Source organism: Polypterus senegalus, chromosome 5 (genome assembly GCF_016835505.1).
Source record: "Polypterus senegalus isolate Bchr_013 chromosome 5, ASM1683550v1, whole genome shotgun sequence".
NCBI lineage: Eukaryota > Metazoa > Chordata > Cladistia > Polypteriformes > Polypteridae > Polypterus > Polypterus senegalus.
The window spans coordinates 34621212-34644753 of NC_053158.1; the positions used below are offsets into that span (position 1 = coordinate 34621212).

General features: G+C 38.4%; 1 protein-coding gene across 3 annotated transcripts in view; it reads left to right on the forward strand.

Moving 5' to 3' along the window:
* mapre2 (microtubule-associated protein, RP/EB family, member 2) overlaps positions 1–23112 on the forward strand; it is a 128354-nt gene extending 105242 nt beyond the window's left edge. For 2 of the 3 annotated variants that reach the window (XM_039754490.1, XM_039754488.1), the window contains 6 exons: positions 5118–5245; positions 7863–8008; positions 9589–9802; positions 13337–13476; positions 15994–16152; positions 22567–23112. In XM_039754490.1, the coding sequence (XP_039610424.1) occupies positions 5125–5245; positions 7863–8008; positions 9589–9802; positions 13337–13476; positions 15994–16152; positions 22567–22641 (855 nt within the window). In that variant the 5' untranslated portion in view covers positions 5118–5124 and the 3' untranslated portion in view covers positions 22642–23112. Of the gene's footprint in view, positions 1–5117; positions 5246–7862; positions 8009–9588; positions 9803–13336; positions 13477–15993; positions 16153–16813; positions 16888–22566 lie in introns of all 3 variants that reach the window. The other variant, XM_039754489.1, reaches the window with a different exon arrangement.
* Positions 23113–23542: the final 430 nt, after the last annotated feature.

Sequence of the window (23542 nt, forward strand, 5' to 3'; positions counted from 1 at the left end):
CTGAACAATATATTCGATCTTCTGTTATACCTTCATTGTTCTCACTCTTTAATTAAATATTGTTCTTAATTAAATATTGTTCTTTATCAGTATGCTGCTGCTGGAGTATGTGAATTTCCCCTTGGGATTAATAAAGTATCTATCTATCTATCTATCTATCCTAATCTAATCTAATCTAATCTAATCTAATCTAGTTCTGTTATTTCACCGAGTAATAATTTTGTTTGTTTGTGCTAATGTGATCTTTACTCATTGACACTTTTTACTCATCATCTCATCATATTTTTTGAGACTTTCGAATTTTAGTACTTTCATTATCTCTAACCTGCTCTGCATTTGTATCGCACCTAAGTTTTTGAATTCTTTATGTTCTACTTTGTCAGCTACTCTTTGTCTTTTATTTCTGGCCCTGGGTGTGGTTAAATCTCTTGGCAGTGGCACAAAGTCTCGTCTTGTGGGACGTGAAGGTATCTCACTGAAAAAGTCCTGTCTTGTCCCAGGCTAAAAAGTCTTGTCTCGTCCAAGGATTTTTTTGTTATAATATACATAATATTTATTTCACTGCTTAATTTTTGAAATAATTTAACTTTTCCTGTTGACTTTATTTAAGCATCTTTTTTTGGCACTCTTTTTTTTGTTTTTACATTTTGATTAGGTTTATGTGAGTGTACAGTTTTCTTTTGACATCCATCTGTTTTGTGATGTTGCTGATTCTTCATGTAGCATCTGCTTCTGTACTTAGTATTTTTTCTGATTAAACATGTACGGTATGTGATGTCCAGTCGATCTGCGCAGAATATATATTGAGTCCATACAGGATAGCCAGTGAACATTTTTCTGGAAATGCTTTCAGTTGAACTGATGAATCCAGTATTTAATACAATTATTTTAGAATTCAATTTACAAATTTTATTTAACACGGTTATCTTCATGAAACAAAATCTCCTTCCATGTAACATCTACATCTGGTCTGAGGAAAATTGTTTTACATTTATAAATTTGCACAAATTAAAACAAAAGGTGTGACACATGGTTTTTAAACACTAAACAATTTAAACATCTGATTTCTAGTTTCCTGTTAATTATAAATAGTTTCATTATTTTATATGTATTTTTATTGATTTTAATTAGAAATGAATAAACATTCCATACAGCCAAGTCAAAATGTATTATATCAAAACAAAATTCAAGTCCTGAGAGAATGAGAGAGGAGCCAGCAACCAAAGTTAAAACTATAAAAGGAGCGAGAAAATAAGGGTATCCTTTTCCCCGAAATGGAAGTTTTTATTCTAAAATGTTATTGATTAGATCCTGCCATATGATTTTAAAAAGTTTTGAACAGACTAAGTGAGAAATTGTTTTTTTCACATTTCAAATAGTATATAACATTGGTGACCCACTGACTTAAGAGTCGGTGGTGGGATTCTTCCAGTTGAGCAAGATAAGTCAATGTTCTAGTAGTGTAGTAAAGGAAATTAGAGCTCGTTTGTCCTTCTCCACTTTAAGGCCATCCAGGAGTCCACCAAACACAGCTGTTAGTGGATTAGGACTCATTGTGACATCAGGGCTGGCTGAGAGGCCAAAATGTGGTTAATTTGGTGTCCATTCCAAACATGTTGTATTATTCACTGAATGAGTCACAAGTTTATAATATTTTATCACTCTTAACATTTATAGTTGAAGTATATATCTATGTATAATTTTAATATTTTTATTTATTTTTACACATCTTTAGTAGATTACATTAAAATATAGTTTATACTTGAATATGTAAAACATGGTGAAACTAATGGAATTTCTTTCTTTTCATGTTTCTGCTGGCTTTCACTCTTCTAAATATATGTAGAAGAATAGTGGGAGTTACGAAGAGTAGGTAAACTTGCAGCATTGAATTTTTAATGTGCTTTTAAGAAAAAATTAGCAACTAGGCTAAGATTGCAGCCTTTCAGCTTTAAGAAAAAATAACTCTTAACAGTTGCCTCCTATTTTTGCTTTTGTGTATAGCAAGCTACTGTATGTCTTTCTTACACTAATATGTAAAGATTTAAAGGAATTGTTTCCAAATGTATGTGTGTGTATGTATGTTGTTACACAAAATTGACTACACTCGCAGCCACAGAGCCTGGCAAGCACTTGCTAAATGTATCTTAGAGCTTCACCAAACTTGCCCTGTTTTGCTTTGCTTTACTTCTGCAAATGGCCTTCATTTGCATAAACAGGCATACCCCAGTGCTGAGGCGAAATAAAGAATGCAGTGCATTAGAATATCCCACTCGCTAGAGCATTATTAACAAAAAATATCAACAAATTAAAAAATAGGTGTGGGCAGAGTTTCTTTTTTCTACAGCATCAAAAAATTTCAGTCGAATTCATCAAGGCATCTTTGAGATTTTTGGTTATTTAGCTTATCTATTGTAGGGTGGTGTTTTACCCATAAATATTGATATATCAAAATGCCCTATCTTAATGGGTACATACTACCCTAGATGTTCAATGCTGCAAATGTTGGCTTCTTAGCTAAATGGGAAACTGTTTTTGTTGATGAATGAGTCAGTTGACTTTACATTTTATATCTCTCTATTATAGAAAGAAATCCTGGAAAGAAAAAGCAAGGCGAGACGCGGGGGATGAGGGATTGCAGAAGGTGGTAGAAGGTTGTGTTTGAGGTTACGAAGTCAGCGATTGTTCAAGTAAAACTTTTGTGACACTTTATCATGTCAGTTGGTACAGTATCAAAGGAAAGATAGAAAAGATCATATTACGGAAAAACAAAAGGTGATTAATCATCAGAACCAGGTGTAATTGAAAAAAGAGCGGCACAAATTGAGGTCAGAAATAAAAGGCAAAAAGTAGACAACAAAGTCATTTCGCATTCGCATCATTCAATGCACAAAACGTGGATTTACACAATAATAGACCATACGCTATGAGAATTTGTGGTCCCGGAACAGTTAAAGCAACGACAAGTTGCATTTCAAAGACTACACAATTCAGTCAGGTGTATATTTATGATCACGGAGAAGCGATGCAAATTTTAACAGGCAAAAAGAAAGGTAATGTATATATTCCGCGAATAACATTAGACACCAAAGGAGATTGTGATATGCCATTCGTATTAAAATGTTTAATGTGAGAATAGCTTTTGCTAAGACAATCAATAAATCACAGGGACAAACATTAGAAAAAGTCGGATTATTTATTAGAGAAACAGAAACAATATTCATTCATGGGCAGTTATACGTTGCGTTGTCACAAAAGTACTCCAAAAAATACTGTTTTTAATGAAGCTTTTAAGTAAAAGTGCAAATAATGAAATTGAAACAATTCCAAAGAAAAAAAAAAGTTAAAATTGTATATCTGATTAACCAAACACAGGGTTGGTGAGCGAAGCCCCCTAGTGTGTGTGTGTGTGTTCAGCTATTGCGTCTCCGCTACATTGCGAATTTATTATTATTATTACTACTCTGCCCCCAGCTTGCTTTGCAAAGGACAATATTTGTCCGTTATTTCCTGTCCCGGGTGTGGTTAAATCTCTTTCACGCAGGACTTACAGCACTGCTTGCGTTGTGTGGTCTGAGCACACACTAAAGAGATGCGATCGGTTCAGCTGCTATCTTGCTGCTGCTGCTGGCCAGCTGTGTGTTCTGCTTGTCACGATTTGTATCGATCATTTAAAAGCCTTTACAGCAGCTGTCCTTTTTCCACTTCGCATTTCTGCCGCTAGCGTTCTGAGTTTGTGAGGGCTGAACACACGCTAAGGAGATGCGCTCGGCTCATCTGCTAGCTTGCTGCTGCTGGCAAGCTGCGTGTTCTGCTTGCTGTTGTTTTGAGACCTGGGAACACCTGAAGTGTGTCTGCCAAAAGCATTCCAACAACTGTTCGGTTAAATGTCCGTGAATTTGTTTTAAATTGTTTGTAAGTAGGGTGTGACGTGCAAAAGTCACCGTCTCACAGGATTTGCTTCCTAAGGTTATAATGTCTAGTCTCGCATGTCATCAGAGTGTCTCTCCGAGATGATCTGGTCTCAATCGCTTTGCTCAACCCCCCTGGAGGCGCGCTACGCTCCTGCCACTTAGCATCTCTCCCTCTCACGTTGTGAAAGGGGGGGGGGAGCTGAACGCACGCTAAGGAGAAGCGGATGGATCAGCTACTGGCTTTGTGCTGCTTCTGCCAAGATGCATGTTCTACTTGTCGCTCTGCGCATTGATTATTTAAAAGCCTGTACAGCAGCTGTCCTTCTGTCTCGCGGGTCGTCAGATTGTCTTCCGAGAAGATCGTGCCTCGTCTCCCTGCCAAGGTTTTGTTTTGTTTTTTTTTATAATAGAGAGAGAGATATTACTCATATCCTTAGCCCGACATCTACATACCATATGTGTTTGCAATGTGTGATTTAATAAGTTAACGTGTTTAAAGTATGTGGGAGGGGTATTTTAAGGCTTAAACAAAAAAGAAATGTTTATTTATATGGTCTTTCTATACCGCAGATTTTCACCTGTCGCTGATGGGTCTGGAACGTAACTTCCGCAATAGGCGGGTGATCACTGTAGATTAAAAACACATTTATGAATAGTAGAACCTGTTAAAAACAGAACAATTGCTTCTTAATTTGAAATTAATGTTTATTACAAACAATTCTTGTAATTAAAATTAGAATATGTGCCACAAAGCTGAAAGAGCAGTCAACAAAAGCGAATAATGCAAGACTCTGGGAAATTTAACCCATTAAAGGTTTACCGAACAGTATTTGAGCATTAACTATTATGCGATAAGATAAATTCAAAAGATTGATACAAAATATTTCATCCATAAGTGGTGATGATGATCACCAAAGTTTTATTTTGCATACAGTTTCACAAAATTTCTAGTAAACTTAATTTTGTATGCATTATCAAAATCCTCAAATGCAAAACTCACTGAAGAATTTTTGGGGGTTTTAAATGTTTTTCTGATGGAAAGCAAAGTATATTGCTCCCTAAGGGTTTGGCAATGTCTCCCACTTCTGGACCTGTAAATTTCTCAGAGTGTCTTTTGGAAATTTAAAACAAAATTATAACAAAATAAGTTTTGATGTCACAAAGTAATCTTAAAGGTATGTTTTTTGTTTGTTTTTTGTGCAGCTGGGGAATGGCGGTCAACGTGTATTCTACCTCAATAACCCAGGAGACGATGAGCAGACATGATATCATTGCCTGGGTCAATGACATTCTCTGTTTAGCGTACACAAAAGTCGAACAGCTTTCTTCAGGTGAGGTTTATTTTTTTCTGCTTTATCTTTTTTCCCCTACTTTAAATGATGTTTTTCTGTTGCAATTTATACAGCAGATATTACAGTTGTGCTTGAAAGTTTGTGAACCCTTTAGAATTTTCTGTAATTCTGCATAAATATGACCTAAAACATCAGATTTTCGCTCAAGTCCTAAAAGAAGATAAAGAGAAACCAGTTAAACAAATGAGACAAAAATATTATACTTGGTCATTTATTTATTAAGGAAAATGATCGAATATTACATATTTGTGAATTGCAAAAGTATGTGAACCTTTGCTTTCAGTATCTGGTGTGACCCCCCTTTGAAGCAATAACTGCAACTAAAGTTTCCGGTAACTTTTGATTATTCCTGCACACTGTCTTGGAGGAATTTTAGCCCATTCCTCCGTACAGAACAGCTTCAACTCTGGGATGTTGGTGGGTTTCCTCACATGAACTGCTCACTTCAGGTCCTTCCACAACATTTCGATTGGATTAAGGTCAGGACTTTGACTTGGCCATTCCAAAACATTAACTTTATTCTTCTTTAACCATTCTTTGGTAGAACGACTTGTGTGCTTAGGGTCGTTGTCTTGCTGCATGACCCACCTTCTCTTGAGATTCAGTTCATGGACAGATGTCCTGACATTTTCCTTTAGAATTCTCTGATATAATTCAGAATTCATTGTTCCATCAATGAAGGCAAGCCATCCTGGCCCAGATGCAGCAAAACAGGCCCAAACCATGATACTACCACCACCATGTTTCACAGATGGGATAAGGTTCTTATGCTGGAATGCAGTGTTTTCCTTTCTCCAAACAGAACGCTTTTCATTTAAACCAATAAGTTCTATTTTGGTCTCATCCGTCCACAAAAAATTCTTCCAATAGCCTTCTGGTTTGTCCACGTGATCTTTAGCAAACTGAGGACGAGCAGCAATGTTTTTTTGGAGTGCATTGGCTTTCTCCTTGCAACCCTGCCATACTCACCATTGTTGTTCATTGTTCTCCTGATGGTGGACTCATGAACATGAACATTAGCCAATGTGAGAGAGGCCTTCAGTTGCTTAGAAGTCACACTGAGGTCCTTTGTGACCTCGCCGACTATTACACGCCTTGCTCTTGGAATGATCTTTGTTGGTCGACCACTCCTGTGGAGGGTAACAATGGTCTTGAATTTCCTCCATTTGTACACAATCTGTCTGACTGTGGATTGGTGGAGTCCAAACTCTTTAGGGATGGTTTTGTAACCTTTTCCAGCCTGATGAGCATCAACAACTCTTTTTGTGAGGTCCTCGGAAATCTCCTTTGTTCGTGCCATGATACACTTCCACAAACATGTGTTGTGAAGAGCAGATTTTGATAGATCCTGTTCTTTAAATAACGTAGGGTGCCCACTCACACCTGATTGGCATCCCATTCATTGAAAACACCTGACTCGAATTCCACCTTCAAAAAAACTGATCATCCTAGAGGTTCACATACTTTTGCCACTCACAAATATGTAATATTCAATCATTTTCCTCAATGAATAAATGACTATAATATTTTTGTCTCATTTGTTTAACTGATTTCTCTTTATCTACTTTAGGACTTGAGTGAAAATCTGATGATAGTTTAGGTTATATTTATGCAGAGCTATAGAAAATTCTAAAGGGTTCACAAACTTTCAAGCACCACTGTATATGTAAACAACACTAAACATCTTTGCATAGTTCTGAACATGCATGTATGTTAGTGTTGGGATTTTGTTTGATGGCAATCTCCTCCTGTAAGCTCATTACATTGCCACTGTGGTTTCATTGTTGCTGTTTGACACCCAATTTAAGGTCAACTCGCATCTTTATTGGACAAAATAGCCAATAAAAATGTATTTATATTTTTATTGATTTTTTTTCTTAAAATGGGTAACAACATGTACAAACTAACTTTGCTTCTTAAAACAGGAATATCCACCAGTTCTTACTCTGCCTCATCCTGCCTAGCAGATGTAGTGCAATTGAGTATTTCCTGAAATATAGATCTAGCTAGAATGGCTTTCAAAGTATTTTGTGTATTTTATTTCTAAAATAAGGTAACTCATTCCATTTTTAAAGATATGTTGATGCTTAAAAATCTTGAAAATTTTAACAAAAAAATCTGCCATTGAAATTTTGCCTCAAAGTTTTACTCCTCCATAGAGCCATAGTGTGTAGGTTCAGTCTTCCTGAAGTGTAAGAAGGAGTAGTCTTTGAAATTCCCATTTTAAGATACTTTCTATGTCAGTAATGTCTTAACAGAACCTATTGAAAGTACTTGAATTTCTTGTCCCCTGATTCCTGGCAATAAGATGTAATGGGAGTCTGTCAGACCTGCTAAGCACCTTTGATGACACTTTGCACATTGAGAATGGCAATAATGACCTCAAGTCTTTTTAAGGGAAAAACAGGAGAGTGCCTCACATAACTACAAATTACTCCCCACATTCTGACCCCAAACAAGCTATTAAATTGTTCTTGACACAGGAATCTGGGACCACTGTTATTAGAGTTGCATTGTTTTAAGTTGTCTGATACTGATTTCTTTAATCTAAAATGATTCACACTCAACATAATTGTATGCTATTCCTGTTTTGTAGGTGCAGCTTACTGTCAGTTTATGGATATGCTGTTCCCTGGCTGTATCAGCCTGAAGAAAGTAAAATTCCAAGCTAAGCTAGAACATGAATACATTCACAATTTTAAGCTCCTTCAAGCTTCATTTAAAAGGATGAATGTGGACAAGGTGAGTTCATCAAATATACCTAAAATGTAGCAAGCGTTCTCAGGTGTTCTTTCTATAGGCGGAAAATGCAGTGGTCAGTTTCCAGATTTAACCATCAGTCTATGTAGATCCATTACTTTCTTTTAAGCTTTAAGGAGTGGTTCTTATCTGAGCTGTGAAGTGTTCAAGTTTTAAGAAAGACAAATAGGGTCTGACATTTGTGCCCACCACTTCCATGGAAATTAAACAGAAATATGAAGTATCTAACACATTTTAAAGGAGTAAGGACTGTAACTTGTCTTGACCCACCAAGTTCATTTAGTAGGTTTATTAGCCATTTATTGATCTCATTTAATATCTGGCACACAGAAAGGATCATGTAAGGCCTCCCCATGGTGACTGCATGATCTTCTCGTATTTTTTTCCTTTTCTGATAAACTTGTGCTTTAGTCATTGGTAATATCTGGTTGAAATTATTTGGAATCAAATCAAAAGTATGCTACTAAGTATACACTTTGACATCTATGATATACATTTATGGAAACAATCTTATCTGTGAGTGAAACACCGGAGCACTTCAGCCTCAAGTCTGTGGAGCACCATGGGGCTATGGCCAACAACATAATACTATACATGATCTGAAATCTTTATGACCATAGTGTGGCTCTCTCACAGACCAAACAGCAATATCATGCTGTTCAATTAGTTTTTTGTCCTGATGTCTGACCGTATGAGTTTGTTTGGTCCAGTTTAATGTTTTTTTAAATGACAATTGAAAGGATTTCACATAAAGCTGGTATATAAAGTGCAGAACACCCCCTAGTTTATAAAGTTCAACTTTATGAAAGCAACAAATATTATTTAGTGAGATTTTTCGAACATTTTGTTCTATTATGCCTTATCTCCCACAATTATTCTGTGGTTGTTACTCTACTATCTACCTTCCACACTGTTTTGCACTGCACTCAGTGTATGTGTTTCAACCGCTCGCTAGTATTTGACATCACCCGAGACAAAATGTGGATTTACTCGTTCTTAGCCAAACATCAGATATTCACACGTCCTGTTCAAACATATTCTTTTGTACTGGCAACTCAGATTACTAATCCATTTATTGCCAAAAACATAAAATGGATATGCTCATGTTGAATCCAAAGTCAGGAAGTACTGGGCCTTATTGAAGTACAGGATAAAGAAAAAAAGGAAATGAAATGGGAGCGTACTGCACTTGCTAATTCAGATCTAGAAGTGAGTCAGCACAAACTCTTGATAAACACTTTGGACAATAGTTACACAAGTGTCAGTTGGTTTTCTTCCATATCACAGCACACTACTATCAACATATATAATGAATTTTAGCATAAGTGGATTAAGCAGAGCAAGGCACCAGAGCCATAACCCTGAGAAAAGATTTAAGAGGGCTTAACCCAAATAATGTAGACATTCTAATGCATGGCTCATCCAAGTGCTAGTTAGTAAAATTTTGTGTATAAATTCTGAATGCATTTTCCTAATGCATTAAATAAGGCAGAATAATATTTGTTTTATTACTAATATTAGAATATTATTACATCTTAAACTTGCAATGTCTTCATTTTCAGATCATCCCAGTTGAAAAGTTAGTAAAAGGGAGGTTTCAGGACAATTTGGATTTTATCCAATGGTTCAAGAAATTTTTTGATGCAAACTACGATGGTAAGGAGTATGATCCCGTTGAAGCGAGACAAGGTCAAGATGCAATCCCTCCCCCAGACCCTGGAGAACAGATTTTTAATCTTCCAAAGAAGTCCCATCATGCAAACTCGCCGACAGCAGGTAATATGTTTAAGTTTTTACAATTTAATTCACATATTTAGTTTCATTTAGTGTTAATCTGCCATTATTCAAACTTAAACAACAATGCTATTTGTGTTATCGTAACATAAAAAATATAAATATCTCTGTCTTGACTGCAGCAATTGATACCTTTACTGGCAGTGAAGATTTACTTACTCTAGATGAATTGGTTTCTTACTACAATGATAGACTCCACCATTTTGGACACATTTGCACTTCTAGAATCCCAGACTGTTTTCTTCACACACTCTGCTCCCTGGTTTACTCCTGAGCTTTGGCAGTTTAAAGTGAATGGACATCACTTAAAAAATCTCCATAAAAACTTGATTCATTGTGCACATAGAAATGTATCATGAGCACATGTGTCTGTACAAAGATGTGTTATCTGCAACTAAAACTGCTTATTACTCTAAACAAATCATGTCTGATAGTAACAAAGAGTTTTGCTTTCCACTATTAATAGAATTCTGGCCCCTCCTGATGTAGCAGTGCAACACATATGAGATGAAATTACATGCGACTCATTCCTGACCTTTTTTTTAATATCCAAAATTAATAATATTTACCAACAGCTAGCATCTTCAGTACGTACACCATACAATTCTTATTTAAATATTTCAGCTGACCCCCCCTTATCTATTCACTTCTGAATATGCACGCTGAAACTGAAATTTCTCATATTATTCATAAATCTAGATCTGTCACTTGTCAACTTGATCCCATGCCTTCTTGACTGGTACACTTAATCTGGATTTGTTTCTTTAGACCTTAAGTAATAAGTCTAATTTTAAAGAAATCTGGTGCTGTCTTTGATAACTAATAATTACTGCCCTGTATTCTTGAAAAAGTAGTTGCAGCACAGCTTAATGCACATCTCACAGATGACAACCTGTTTGTGATGTTTCAGTGTGGCTTTCTAGTCCTGAAAGAGCCTTACAGCCTTGGTAAAGGTCACTAAAGACCTAGTGATGGCCTCTGATGCTAGGCTTTTAACAGTCCTTGTCCTGCTTGATCTGAGCGCTGCCTTTGCTACTGTATCACATAGTATTTTGTGGAATCGGTTAGCTGCCACCCTCTTATTTGGTTTACTACATACCTGTCTAATCATACTTGCTTCTTGTTCAGCTTAAAAAACTCTTGGCCACAATTCCTCACAGTCACTAGTGGTGGTCCCCAGGAATCGGTGCTTGACCACTTACTGTTTTTCATATATCTACTCCCTTTAGGTGGCATTTTTAAGAAATTTCCATTGTTATGCAGACTCTACAAAGCCCAACTCTGTGCTTCCTCCTTCCTGCCTCAATGATTGTCTACTTGAAATAAAATCTTTGTTTTTTTTCCCCATTTCCTCCAACTCAGTAGCCATAAGACAAAGGTTCTCCTTATTGGCTTTAAGTCTGCTTTATCAAAATGTAATATTTTTTCATTAAAATTGATGGTACCTCAGTCTACCCCTCCCCTCAGGTTATCTTTGATAGTATTCTGTCTGTTGAATCCCATATCAATAATGTTACAGGGTCCTTTTTGTTAATCTCTGTTGCTTTGCACACCTGTGACACTCCCTCACACTAAATAGCACCACTATCCTTACTCACACTTTGGTCACTTCCTGCATTGATTATTGTAATTCTCTTCTCTTTGGTCTTCCATATATAAGCTTCTCCTTAAACTCCAGCTTGTTCAGAATTCAGCTGCCCGTATTAGAACCCGCATCTCTTCCATACAACACATCACTCCACCTCTTTTTTCACTGAAAGTCCTTGGTGAAGGTGCAGAAGAATGTCCTGCATTGAGTAATATAAATCCCCCCTACGCAGCATTTTAATGTGGCTGTGGGGGCATTTCCACATTTTAAATCTGAAAAGTGTAATCAGCTCATCCAGTCATAAAACTTGAAATGGCAAACATAAATCTCCAATAAAAACCTTTCATATCAGAGTAAAATGAATAAATGATATGTTAAGATATGCAAGACAATGTCTAGTAATGCATTTGAGTTTGAGTAGCCCATCTGCACAGCTACTACTGTACTGACCTTCTCATTAGTTCATCTTCGTGATGACATTAGGCACTCTAGGCTTTCTGTTTCACTGTTTTATTGTTTGCTGCAGGTTGATATTTTTATCTTTTAATCAATTTGTAATCTTTTTAGAGCACTGCTGAAATATTTATAAATAGAAACTAAAACTTCTTGAACTGTATCGAGGTGAATAATAATATGGCTAGCTTGAAATACAGCATAGCCAAGAAACCTTAGACAATGCGGTGTGCATGAGAGAGCAAGCTGCCTTCTGCTCTTTGGCGTAACTCCACTCGTCTGTCTGCTGTTACTAAGACTGCATTATAAGCTATAGGAATACATTTCTTTAAATACAGTATGCTTTAAATTGTACTTTGGGGGTCCCACAATGCATATCACAAAAATTAAAAAAGGAAATAAAGAATATGCCAATAAAAATAATATTAACATAGTTTTTTTGGTGGCTGTGTAAACTTTAAAGCTTAGTTTCCTGTCAATCTCTCTTAATTTAAAATGTACTCCCAGGACTTGAGTTTTTCAGGAGTTAATTCATTGGACTCCTTCCATGTTGTTATTATTTGACCAAGGCGCTATTTATTTTTAATTAGCCATACAGTTTGAGAAGGCTTTTGTCACTGTCCATCTGTAAAAGGGTAAAAAGATAAAGATAAAAAGGCGGCTGCAGACAAAAAGCTTAATATGCCTGATGATGGCTACTCGGCCGAGACATTGTGCCTTAAACTTTGTCTTATTTATTTATTTATTTTTCCTGGGTTGAAGTAAACTTGTATTATATGATGAGAGGCAGGCATGGGGAGGAGCGGCAGTCACCACTGGTGTGGCCGTATGTGCATCTCACTGAAGCTGCCGATTGTGTTGTGTTTAGCCTCCCGTTTCTGAACCACCCAAGGCAAATGAAGAGATGGCGACACCTTCACTTAATCTTTTCAAATATGAATTAGCAATAGTCCTGGGAAGCCCAACATATGGAAGTTTGCTGTTTGTTAAATGTGATGGTATTTGTAATATTGGAGGGTTCAAGTTACAGCCTGATAGGTGTGTGACTGTATCCTCTGTAATTGTATAATGCATTTAAGGCAAGTTATATGGCTTGTCGATGTATAATAAAATCTCTAAAATCTAACCTCTACAAATAGCCCCACCATTCCAAGTTTTGTAAAGTGTTATTTGCCTTTCATGTTAATAGAAAATGATTCTGAATTACAAATGTATTTATTTTATATACTGCTTACTTAAATGTCTAAGTATCAGGTAAGGACGTGTTGGCTGTCTTTGTTGGTGATGGTGTGCTGAGAGAGGCCACATTTCTGAATGTACTAGTCAAGGTGTCACAAGTTATTACACTGAAGCAAGTATTTTAAAGATGAATGCATGTCTGTGTATGACCAGCTCTCAAGCTTTTAGTAGACTTCCTTCAAGGCTTTTTGTGTCCTTCCAGAAATTACAATTTTTATGTTTTTTTTTTTAAATAGGCGCTGCTAAGTCTAGTCCAGCATCAAAACCCACAACACCTTCATCCAGACCTTCATCTGCTAAAAAGATACCAGCAACTGCACCACCAGCAAAAGGAGAAAAAGAACTGGAGGCTCAGGTCACTCAATTAAACGAACAGGTAACGACTCGGCCGTTCTGTTGTACAGCAGAGAATACCAACAGGATTTGGGGATTTGGGTATTTGGGTTGATTGTGAATGGCTAAATATACTTACCCTTTCTGTTGGTTTGCACAAGTTTCCCACTACTTTTTTTCAACATAACCCATTTGAAACCTCCACAGGATCAAACTTATTGATGACTAATGTCTAGACAGTAACTCTGAATACCAGTTTGAACCTTTGTATAGTATGCTTTATAATGTTGTGAACTTATTTTACTCACTAGGGATGTAATCGTGTAAGTGATGCCAGCCATCATTTGGAAAGCAGGAGATAATTTGCTTATCATAATTTTGTGTGCTTGACTGTGCCGTGTAATTGGAGGATATACACCGATTTGTTTCTTGCTTTCCTTTTCTCCTATAATAGCTTCATGACTTGGGCCCTGTCCACACTAATGTGTTTTTATTTAAATCTGTCTACATTTTCACCTTTTATCCGCACTTCTCCATCAGTTTTGACCCCTGAAAATGATGACTTTTAAAAAGGCTCTCCAGAGTCATATACTTCTGAAAACGCAGCATCGGCTGTTTGGTTTGGACGAGCAAAAACAGAGTTTTCCAAAAACGATACTCTAATCTGCTTTGATTGGTTCCTGCTTATTTCATGGCCCTCCCTTGATTGGATCTCTTCTGTTACAACAGCTAATTCTCTTACCAGTCACCCGTCATGGAAGAAAACAACACACATTTTATAACAGAAGCCAGTAAGAAAGAGTTGCTTTCCCATGTGCTTGATGTGCTGTTTACCTGTATGCATTTAAATTTTGTTTTATAAAGTTTGAATGCTGCGCACATGTGTCAAATGCCAACTTTTTACCAGTCACAACAGTTCTGCGATAAATCCAGTGGCAGGTGGTGTTGCCGTTGTAGTGGAACATTCAGAGCTCGGAGAAAATCAGGTTGTAAATAACTTGGTTGATAGCTTCTAGTCAACTTTTGATACTTAAACTTATTCTTTTCATTAAGGAGGAGCTCATTCTGCTGCAAAATTAAATAACTGGCCGCATAATGAAGTGGATGGGTGTAGGATGCAGCCAAGCTGAAAATATTATAGGACAGAGACACAAACGCACAATGCAGTAAAGCAGAGATGTGGTGATTAAACATTGAGTGAAACCCTTTTAATTTGTCACTTTAATCACAAGAGACCCATTGCCAGTTGTGAGGAGTGTAACTTTCAACTGTAATCTGCGCATTGACGTGACATGCGGTCAATTCATTCCGGCTCTTTAAAGAAGATTTTTTCTTTTTCTACGAATGAGTCCTGCAAATGCTGACAGTCTTAAGAGCGCGTAAAGCACGTAAAGCACATGCGAATGTCATTTTCCTTTTCAATTAGAATTTTTCACTACACGGTTCCTTGAAGGAGTTTGACACCAATGCATGCATCCCCAGTGTACGTAAAGGTCTACGCCATATGCGTTTTCGGACATTTCAGTGTGGACAGGGATCTTTTGGTAAACTGTGTGTGAACTCTAGTGTGGATGGAGATCATTTTTGTTTAAAGACTTGCTTTGTAAATGAAAATGTGGTAGCGTGCATGCAGCCTCGGTAATGTGTTTTTGAAAGAGATGGGCAGATGATTTAAGTGTTGTGGTATCACTAAGTATACTGGATGTCTTTTCATGGCAGTCTGGCCATAGCCCTTCATTAGAATAAAAGTCACAAACATTTTACTGTATGCCCAGAAAACAAAACAGCTTCTAACATCAGAAAGTAAATCAGTAGCCTTATTTTTCTGACCGCTTATATTTTGCTGCCACGCAATCCTGCAACTGGGTTTAGTATGACGGTTAGTTACATTTATAGTAGTCATTTTGACTTCTAGGCCAGAGAAATCGGATGTGTTTTAATGAATGTTTAATATGCGTTGATTATAAGAATGTCTTGCATTGTAATTTGTTTTCATTGATTATCTCAGTGCAAAATAATTAGTGTTAATGTTTTAGTGAACATCAAATGAATTGAATTTCCTTCAACCTTCTTCAGCCAGATGGCTATAGAGGGACATTAAAACTTGACTGAAAAGTTTTTGGGTGTGTATTGTGTAGTGTGCATCAGTCAAGGCCACCACTTTAATAGAACTTTGTTTTAATCAACATTTCCATTTACGTCGGGTCTCTCTTGTACCCTTTGCACCCATGAGAGATTCTGGCCTCCCACCACCCTGAATCAGATTACAAGGGTTTGAAAATGTTCTGCTGTATGAATAGTTTAGAACTAAAGTGTTGTAATACATCTGCTGCGTTTGACAAATGCAAAGGTTTAACAGGTAGAGAAGGCAGCTTGATGCTCGAGGGCTTGAGCTGCACATCACACAGTTGTCCCCAATGTGTGTTGCTGCTGTTTTTAAGTGGCTGCCCTGTCCAGAACTGGTTTCCCTTAGTGGAATAAGGAGATACTGTTTTGTTATAAGACTTTTTAATGTGACTTCAAAACTGTTAGTAACAGAAGTGCTTTTCTTGATTTACAGGTGAATTCATTAAAAATTGCACTTGAGGGTGTGGAAAAGGAGCGGGATTTCTATTTTGGAAAACTTCGAGAAATTGAGTTACTTTGTCAGGACCAGGGACAAGAGAGTGCCCAGTTTGTGGAGCGTTTAATGGAAGTTCTTTATGCAGCAGAAGACCAGGTGAGACATGCTAAAGAGGACATGAAAACTACGCTTTACTCTGTGAAACCTGCTAGTCTGAATATGTGACATGTGAGGAGCTTGACAGGACTGAACAAAAATAAAGAGCTGTGCTGGACAAGTGCAGGAAGAACATTGTACTGGGAGTAAAGTTAGGGACCGTAATCCTCAAATGCTATCTGAGACGCATTGGGTTTAAGTCTGCAGATGACCTTTTGAAATGGGTTGGATTGTAAAAAGTAAAGGTTATTGCAGACTTACTTTTGTGACGTTGAAGAACTGGTAGTCTGTACAAAGAGCTCTAACATATCTAGTTCCCGATTTCTGTTCAGTTTTGTGGAGCTCCCCATACTTGGTCACCTTGGTGTCTCTCCCTCCACCCTCTTTCTTGGTCGTGTAAAACAGTAATTGGCCTTGTAGTACACAACAGCCTTTTGTCATAAAGCAGATTCAGGCCTTTGAACATATTAATAATCCTGTATAGCATATTTAAAAATGTGTTTTGTTTGAAACATTCTGTTCACTGTGGGCACCACTCTGTTCACTGTGGGCACCTCTCTCTCGCTTTGAGCTTCTTTCTGGTCAATGTATATTTAATGTGTACCTGGTGTGCAATGTGTGTGTTTTATAAAAATGTTGAATTTTTGCTGTGGTGCCCTAGGGCAGAAGAAACATCCTTTCTTGTCCACAATATGCGCAGCAGGGAGACGGAACAATGCCTTCAAAGTGAGCGAGGTAATACTCACAGCAGGACAGTCGCTTTTTATAAGAAAGTTCTGCTCCTGTTATTGTCTTTGGATTTTTTTATTTTGCATTTACATTAACAAAAGGCTTTTTTTTTTTTTTTTTTAAGTTTGAGCTTTATCATTAAAATATGGCATCCTATATGAATAAGATCGTGTTTGCTGCAGGAATATTCAGTTGTTTTTCTAAATAGGCTACCTGGAGACAGATCACGGGGCCAGCATCTGCCATCAAGGGTGAATAAGGCAGCCTTGACTGTAGTGTACAGACCACAGGTAAAGGTGATTTTAGGATATGCCATGCGGCCAACCTGTTGCTTGGTGCCAGAACGGTATGACTTACCTCTCTGCAGTCAAAGGTACAGTGATCTCCTGCCATTTAGGCTTCACACGGGTACAGTATTGATCCTCCAGTCTCTCAAAGCTGCCTTTTAGCTTTGGGGTGCCTTAGAAATGTGACAAAAGAGGAGCGCGTGAGTAGCTACAAATGCTTAAACTTTGTTAAACTTTTATTTTGTGTGTATATATAGGGTGGTTGTTGTCAAATATACTGACCACGTATTACTGTGATGAACAGCAAAAACCTTCTGGTCTGTCAGTGGAAGATCTCAACCTCTGGGACGGTGTCATGGTTGTGATTCGACATTACGATTTTCAAATTCTCTTCTGGATGAAATATAGCTTTACCAAACAGACAGACAATTGTTAAACATGGCAAACGTTAAATGGAAAGGCAGCTATACGTTTATCTGATATATGAAATACCAGAATATTGAATTGAGCAGATTTTAAGCTTTAGTTTTAGTTTCAGCGAGACACGCGGTTAAAAGTTTCTGGTATTCTTGTTTAAGACTCTTTATAATTTTTCTTTTTGGTTGAAAATGTAAAGAAATCAGTCGACTTTTATTATCACAGTTTGCTCCGTCTTGTAAAACTGGAGGCATGTTGTTGTTGGTGTGTAGAGCAGATATTTCTGTACACTTGTCAATGATCCAGTCCTTTGCCAACTCACTTATCAGTGGTCCAGTTTCAAAGGCAGCCATGGCTACCCGGCCCGTGAAGTCGTAAGTTTTGGATTGTGTATAGCTTTTTTTTTTTTTCCCCTCAGAACGTTCACCTCGTCGTGAATTTACTTTCACTAACATTTTATTCCCAAAGTCTGTTGGTGTCTCTCTTTCTTTTTTTTAATTTCTAACCTGTTATCTTGCAGTGTCACCCAGTGAAGAACTTTTTTTTTTTCATGAGGAGATGATGATACCATCATGCCTCACCTTCGAGGCAATTTCAGTAACGGCTGCTTTGGCTTTTTCTTTTTCAGCTCTGTTAATTTTTCTGCAGCTCGTTTTACGTACTTGAACTGGTGATTAAGCGCTAGTTACAGTGCTTGCCAGTTTTCTTTTTCATCGTGTTCCAAAATATCCTTCATTTTGTTGCCCTAAATTGTAGTTTAGTTTAAATTGTCTGTCAAAATTGCTGGCTTTTATTTCATGAACACTTCTTCAGCTCTCCTCTGGATTCAGGCATTTTAAGTTAAATGGAACATGATTAACTCTCCATTCTCTTACATCATTCAACATATTAAATAAACAGTAGTTCAAGTACGTATTTATTTACCTGGCAGGTAGTAGTTCTTCTGCTTTTGGTGGTGAAGCCCAAAATGCCCTGATATGCTGTAAATGGCCACAATGCACAAATATATCCATTCATCTGACACAGGGGCAGCAGTCTAAGTAAAGATGTCGATGTGCCTTTTGCTCCTCCAACTCTTCCAGGGGAGATGTCAGGGCACCCCAGAGATGTAATCTTTTCAGCTTGTCCTAGATCTGCTCCAAGGTCTCCTCCTGGTTGGACCTGCCTAAAACCCCTCTGCAGGGAGGCATCCTAATCGGACCTCAACTGGCTCCTTTCAGTGCGAGGTGGCGGCGGCGGTGGCGTATATCTATAGCTTAACCCAACCACACTTCAAAGGAAACTCATTTCTGCTATTTAGATCCACAGCCAAGTTCTTTCAGTCAGTGCCCTAAGCTTGTGACCAAGGTGAGGGAAAGAATGTAGATTGGGGAGTAAAGCGAGAGCTTTGCCTTGCGTCTCACCTAGGGAATCCATTCCTGGGAATTCAGGAATGACACAGTGTGCATCTCGCATGTGAACAGTTTTATAACGACCAACACTTATTTTTAATAAAACTACTGCAATATGTTGACACCAATAAAAGACTAACCTTATGTACAAGCAGTTCATGCTGTCATATAAGTACATGTATCTCGTTCAGGGGTGCCCACAATTTTTTGGCTTGCGAGCTACTTTTAAAATGAGCAGGTTGAAATGATCTACCTACATTAAAAATGATAAATATATATATATATATATATATATATATATATATATATATATATATATATATATATACACTCACCTAAAGGATTATTAGGAACACCTGTTCAATTTCTCATTAATGCAATTATCTAATCAACCAATCACATGGCAGTTGCTTCAATGCATTTAGGGGTGTGGTCCTGGTCAAGACAATCTCCTGAATTCCAAACTGAATGTCAGAATGGGAAAGAAAGGCGATTTAAGCAATTTTGAGCGTGGCATGGTTGTTGGTGCCAGACGGGCCGGTCTGAGTATTTCACAATCTGCTCAGTTACTGGGATTTTCACGCACAACCATTTCTAGGGTTTACAAAGAATGGTGTGAAAAGGGAAAAATATCCAGTATGCAGTCCTGTGGGCGAAAATGCCTTGTTGATGCTAGAGGTCAGAGGAGAATGGGCCGACTGATTCAAGCTGATAGAAGAGCAACTTTGACTGAAATAACCACTCGTTACAACCGAGGTATGCAGCAAAGCATTTGTGAAGCCACAACACGCACAACCTTGAGGCGGATGGGCTACAACAGCAGAAGACCCCACCGGGTACCACTCATCTCCACTACAAATAGGAAAAAGAGGCTACAATTTGCACGAGCTCACCAAAATTGGACAGTTGAAGACTGGAAAAATGTTGCCTGGTCTGATGAGTCTCGATTTCTGTTGAGACATTCAAATGGTAGAGTCAGAATTTGGCATAAACAGAATGAGAACATGGATCCATCATGCCTTGTTACCACTGTGCAGGCTGGTGATGGTGGTGGTGTAATGGTGTGGGGGATGTTTTCTTGGCACACTTTAGGCCCCTTAGTGCCAATTGGGCATTGTTTAAATGACACGGGCTACCTGAGCATTGTTTCTGACCATGTCCATCCCTTCATGACCACCATGTACCCATCCTCTGATGGCTACTTCCAGCAGGATAATGCACCATGTCACAAAGCTCAAATCATTTCAAATTGGTTTCTTGAACATGACAATGAGTTCGCTGTACTAAAATGGCCCCCACAGTCACCAGATCTCAACCCAATAGAGCATCTTTGGGATGTGGTGGAGCGGGAGCTTCGTGCCCTGGATGTGCATCCCACAAATCTCCATCAACTGCAAGATGCTATCCTATCAATATGGGCCAACATTTCTAAAGAATGCTTTCAGCACCTTGTTGAATCAATGCCACGTAGAATTAAGGCAGTTCTAAAGGCGAAAGGGGGTCAAACACCGTATTAGTATGGTGTTCCTACTAATCCTTTAGGTGAGTATATATATATATATATCTCAGTATATAATATTGCATAGTTTTACTGTCAAATAATGCAAAGCGTTTTGCCCTTTACGTTGCGCCACAGCGTGTGGTTCGTTTATTTGACAGCATGTAGATCGGGGTAATTACATTCATGGTAATCGTAGTCTTAATCACAATTTGATTGTATGGGTGGTTACCTACCAGGTAACGCTTGTGTCGGTAAACATCCGCCACAGTGCCCTCTTCAGTTGCGAGAATCAGATCATAGAATGTTGCAAAGTTGTACTGTCAAATAATGCAAAGAGTGCACAACACATGTTTCACCCCAATTCTGGGCTCATCAGGAGTACACACTCACTGCACCCCCTCCCGGGAATCGGACGTCAGCGTCAGAGGCGAAGCCACGGTGTGTGGTTCGTTTATTTGACAGCATGTAGATCGGGGTAATTACATTCATGGCATTCGTAGTCTGAATCATAATCGGATTGTATGGGTGCATGTGGGATGACCAGTTTGTTAGAAGAAAAGAGATCTTAGACTGGCCGCCCTGTATGTCAATCAAGTGGCAATTGCCATAGGGAGGATATATGATGAACTAACCTTTAAAAAAAATGTTTTTGAATGCAACGCAATCTACCTGATCAGATACTGATACACTTGTTCTAAACAACGCCCGCGCTTGCCATTGCCCTGAAACGGCACCATTTCATCTTTTACTGATGCATCCAGTTTCTTGTCATCATTCTGTGATGGCAAGTTCCTTGGCACAGATAATGCGGATGCAACAGACTGACGCATTGCAACTTCAAGTTGCTGTTCAAAGCTGTTGTCTGACAGACGTCAATGAAGTCTGCCCTGTCCCGGCATTCGTGAGCTGCAGAGTGCAGACTCTTCCCAGTCCACCATACTCAATCTTAGTCGGAGCCGGGAGACTGACAACTGCTGCTGGTTGACTGAATCAATCTGCAACACACTACACTGTGGGCCAAAAAACCGTGCCACTTAATTATTTTCAGCTGTAACTCTGTTATTTCTTGATTGATTTTTACACTTTTACACGCTATATATGAGAGCTTGGCCGTTTCCAGGAGCCCGGGAATGGATTCCCTAGTCTCAACTCTCTCTTCACCATGACTGGCTGGCACAATGTCTGTGTGACTGCATGTCAATCTCCTGCTGCCTGCCTTCCTCAATCGTGTGGAAGACTCTGAGACAGTTAAACTGCTTTTTGCAGATGATACAGTCCTGCTGGCTTCATCGGGCTGTCGCCACAGACAACATGTGTGATGCGTAGCCATTTTCATAATTTGACCTCCCAACCAAGCTGAATATGTGACTGTGTGATCTCAATAAATTTGTGCCCATGTCGAGATCATTAATGTCCTCACCTACCTGTTGCCTCAAACTGAAAATTAAAACACAAAATCAAAGAAGTGTTTCTTGGAAAGTTTAAACGACCTGCAAAGATGAGCTAAAGGGCCAATTGACTTGCCTCTGTCCTAATCAGAGTAAGCACCTTGATTATTTGTGTTATTAAAAGTATAGGGTGGACATAGTATGGCTAAGAAAATGAAAAGAGACCCTCAGTCATTGGGTTGAAGTCTGGGTCGTCATGTGCCACAGTTGGTGGGCACTGGGCAGTAGTGTCTGCTCGATGCTTTACAGGCTGCTACAGCACCTTAAGCACTAATCCTCAGTAATCATTCAAATGACAGAGTGAGGGTGAAAATATTAGTGTAATCTTACACTGCAAGTTGTAATCTAAATACTCGGGGGGGATTGTCAAAATGGCCCCCACCCCATTACATGTAACAGCACACCCCTCATTAACTGTCCACCTTGCGCCAGAGAACCGTCTCTTGGAAGCTGCCCAGGAAGTCAGCAGGGCCTTGCCTGTGGCTCATCGTTCTGTGTGGCCTGGGGATGACTTCACACAAAGCAAGAGAACGAAAAGTAACGCTCAAATGTGGGACAAGTATGTATATGTTTGGGAATGGTGTGATTTTTTTGGAAATGTCTTTGCCTAGAAGTAAGATGATGTATCCCTGTCTTCACAGGAAGGACATGCTGAACCTCAAGATGACCAGGAGGAGCAGGTCCATGAAGAAGCTCAGCAGCAGGAGGAGTACTGAGCTAAACCACTGGCACCCACAGTATTCATTTTGTCAGGACCTTTTTTTTTTTTTTTAATTTGCTTTTACTCCTGAAGAAGTGAGCACATGTGGCCTCGAACGAGTGGCTTCAGGCTCACTTTGGAGTATTTATGCAGTAGCAAATGTACAGTAACTGAAACACTTCTAGCTTCCATCTTTTTAGCAGGACAGTTACTGCTCCCTCTTATTATTTTTTTCTCCTCTTTCCTGGTCAAGTCACTTAATTTTTCAATAAATAATGGGCATGGGGCAGAACAGGGGAAGCTTTGGGGTTTGTTTAACGGTTCTTAAGGCTATCACAATAGAAATGGCCTAACCTACACTTGCCAAAACATGGAGGTTATCGATTTGGCTACCATATCAAAACATTGCCTAGAATACTTTTTGGGCTCCGTGTTTTCTTCCTGATATTTAAAAGGTACGTAGGAGCTCTGGTTTAAGAAAAAAAAACAAATCTACGGACTTTTGGAATGACTTGAGGACAGAGCCGCCATGTAAGGATGCGCTCAAACGGTGACGCAGGCAGCTGATTTCTGACCGAAATAGATTTGGGAAAAATTAAGTTGTGAATGCTTGGCGCCATTTTTGGTGGAGACTAAATATAATTATGCAGAGTACATGAACAAACATCAGTATTCCACATCTTATTGTTTTGTTTTGTTTGTTTGTTAATTTTTCCCCAGTTTTCCTTTCCTCAATTGTCAATTTGCTGTTATTTTTGCTAAATTGCTCACCATCATGCTTTGGTTATATAGCCATCTAAACAGAAAAGGAATGTAAACATATGTACTGTTTATAGTTATAAATAGCATAAAAAAGCAAAACTATTGGGGAGTCCTAATTAGATTAAAACAAGATGTCTTATTCCGATGTATCACAC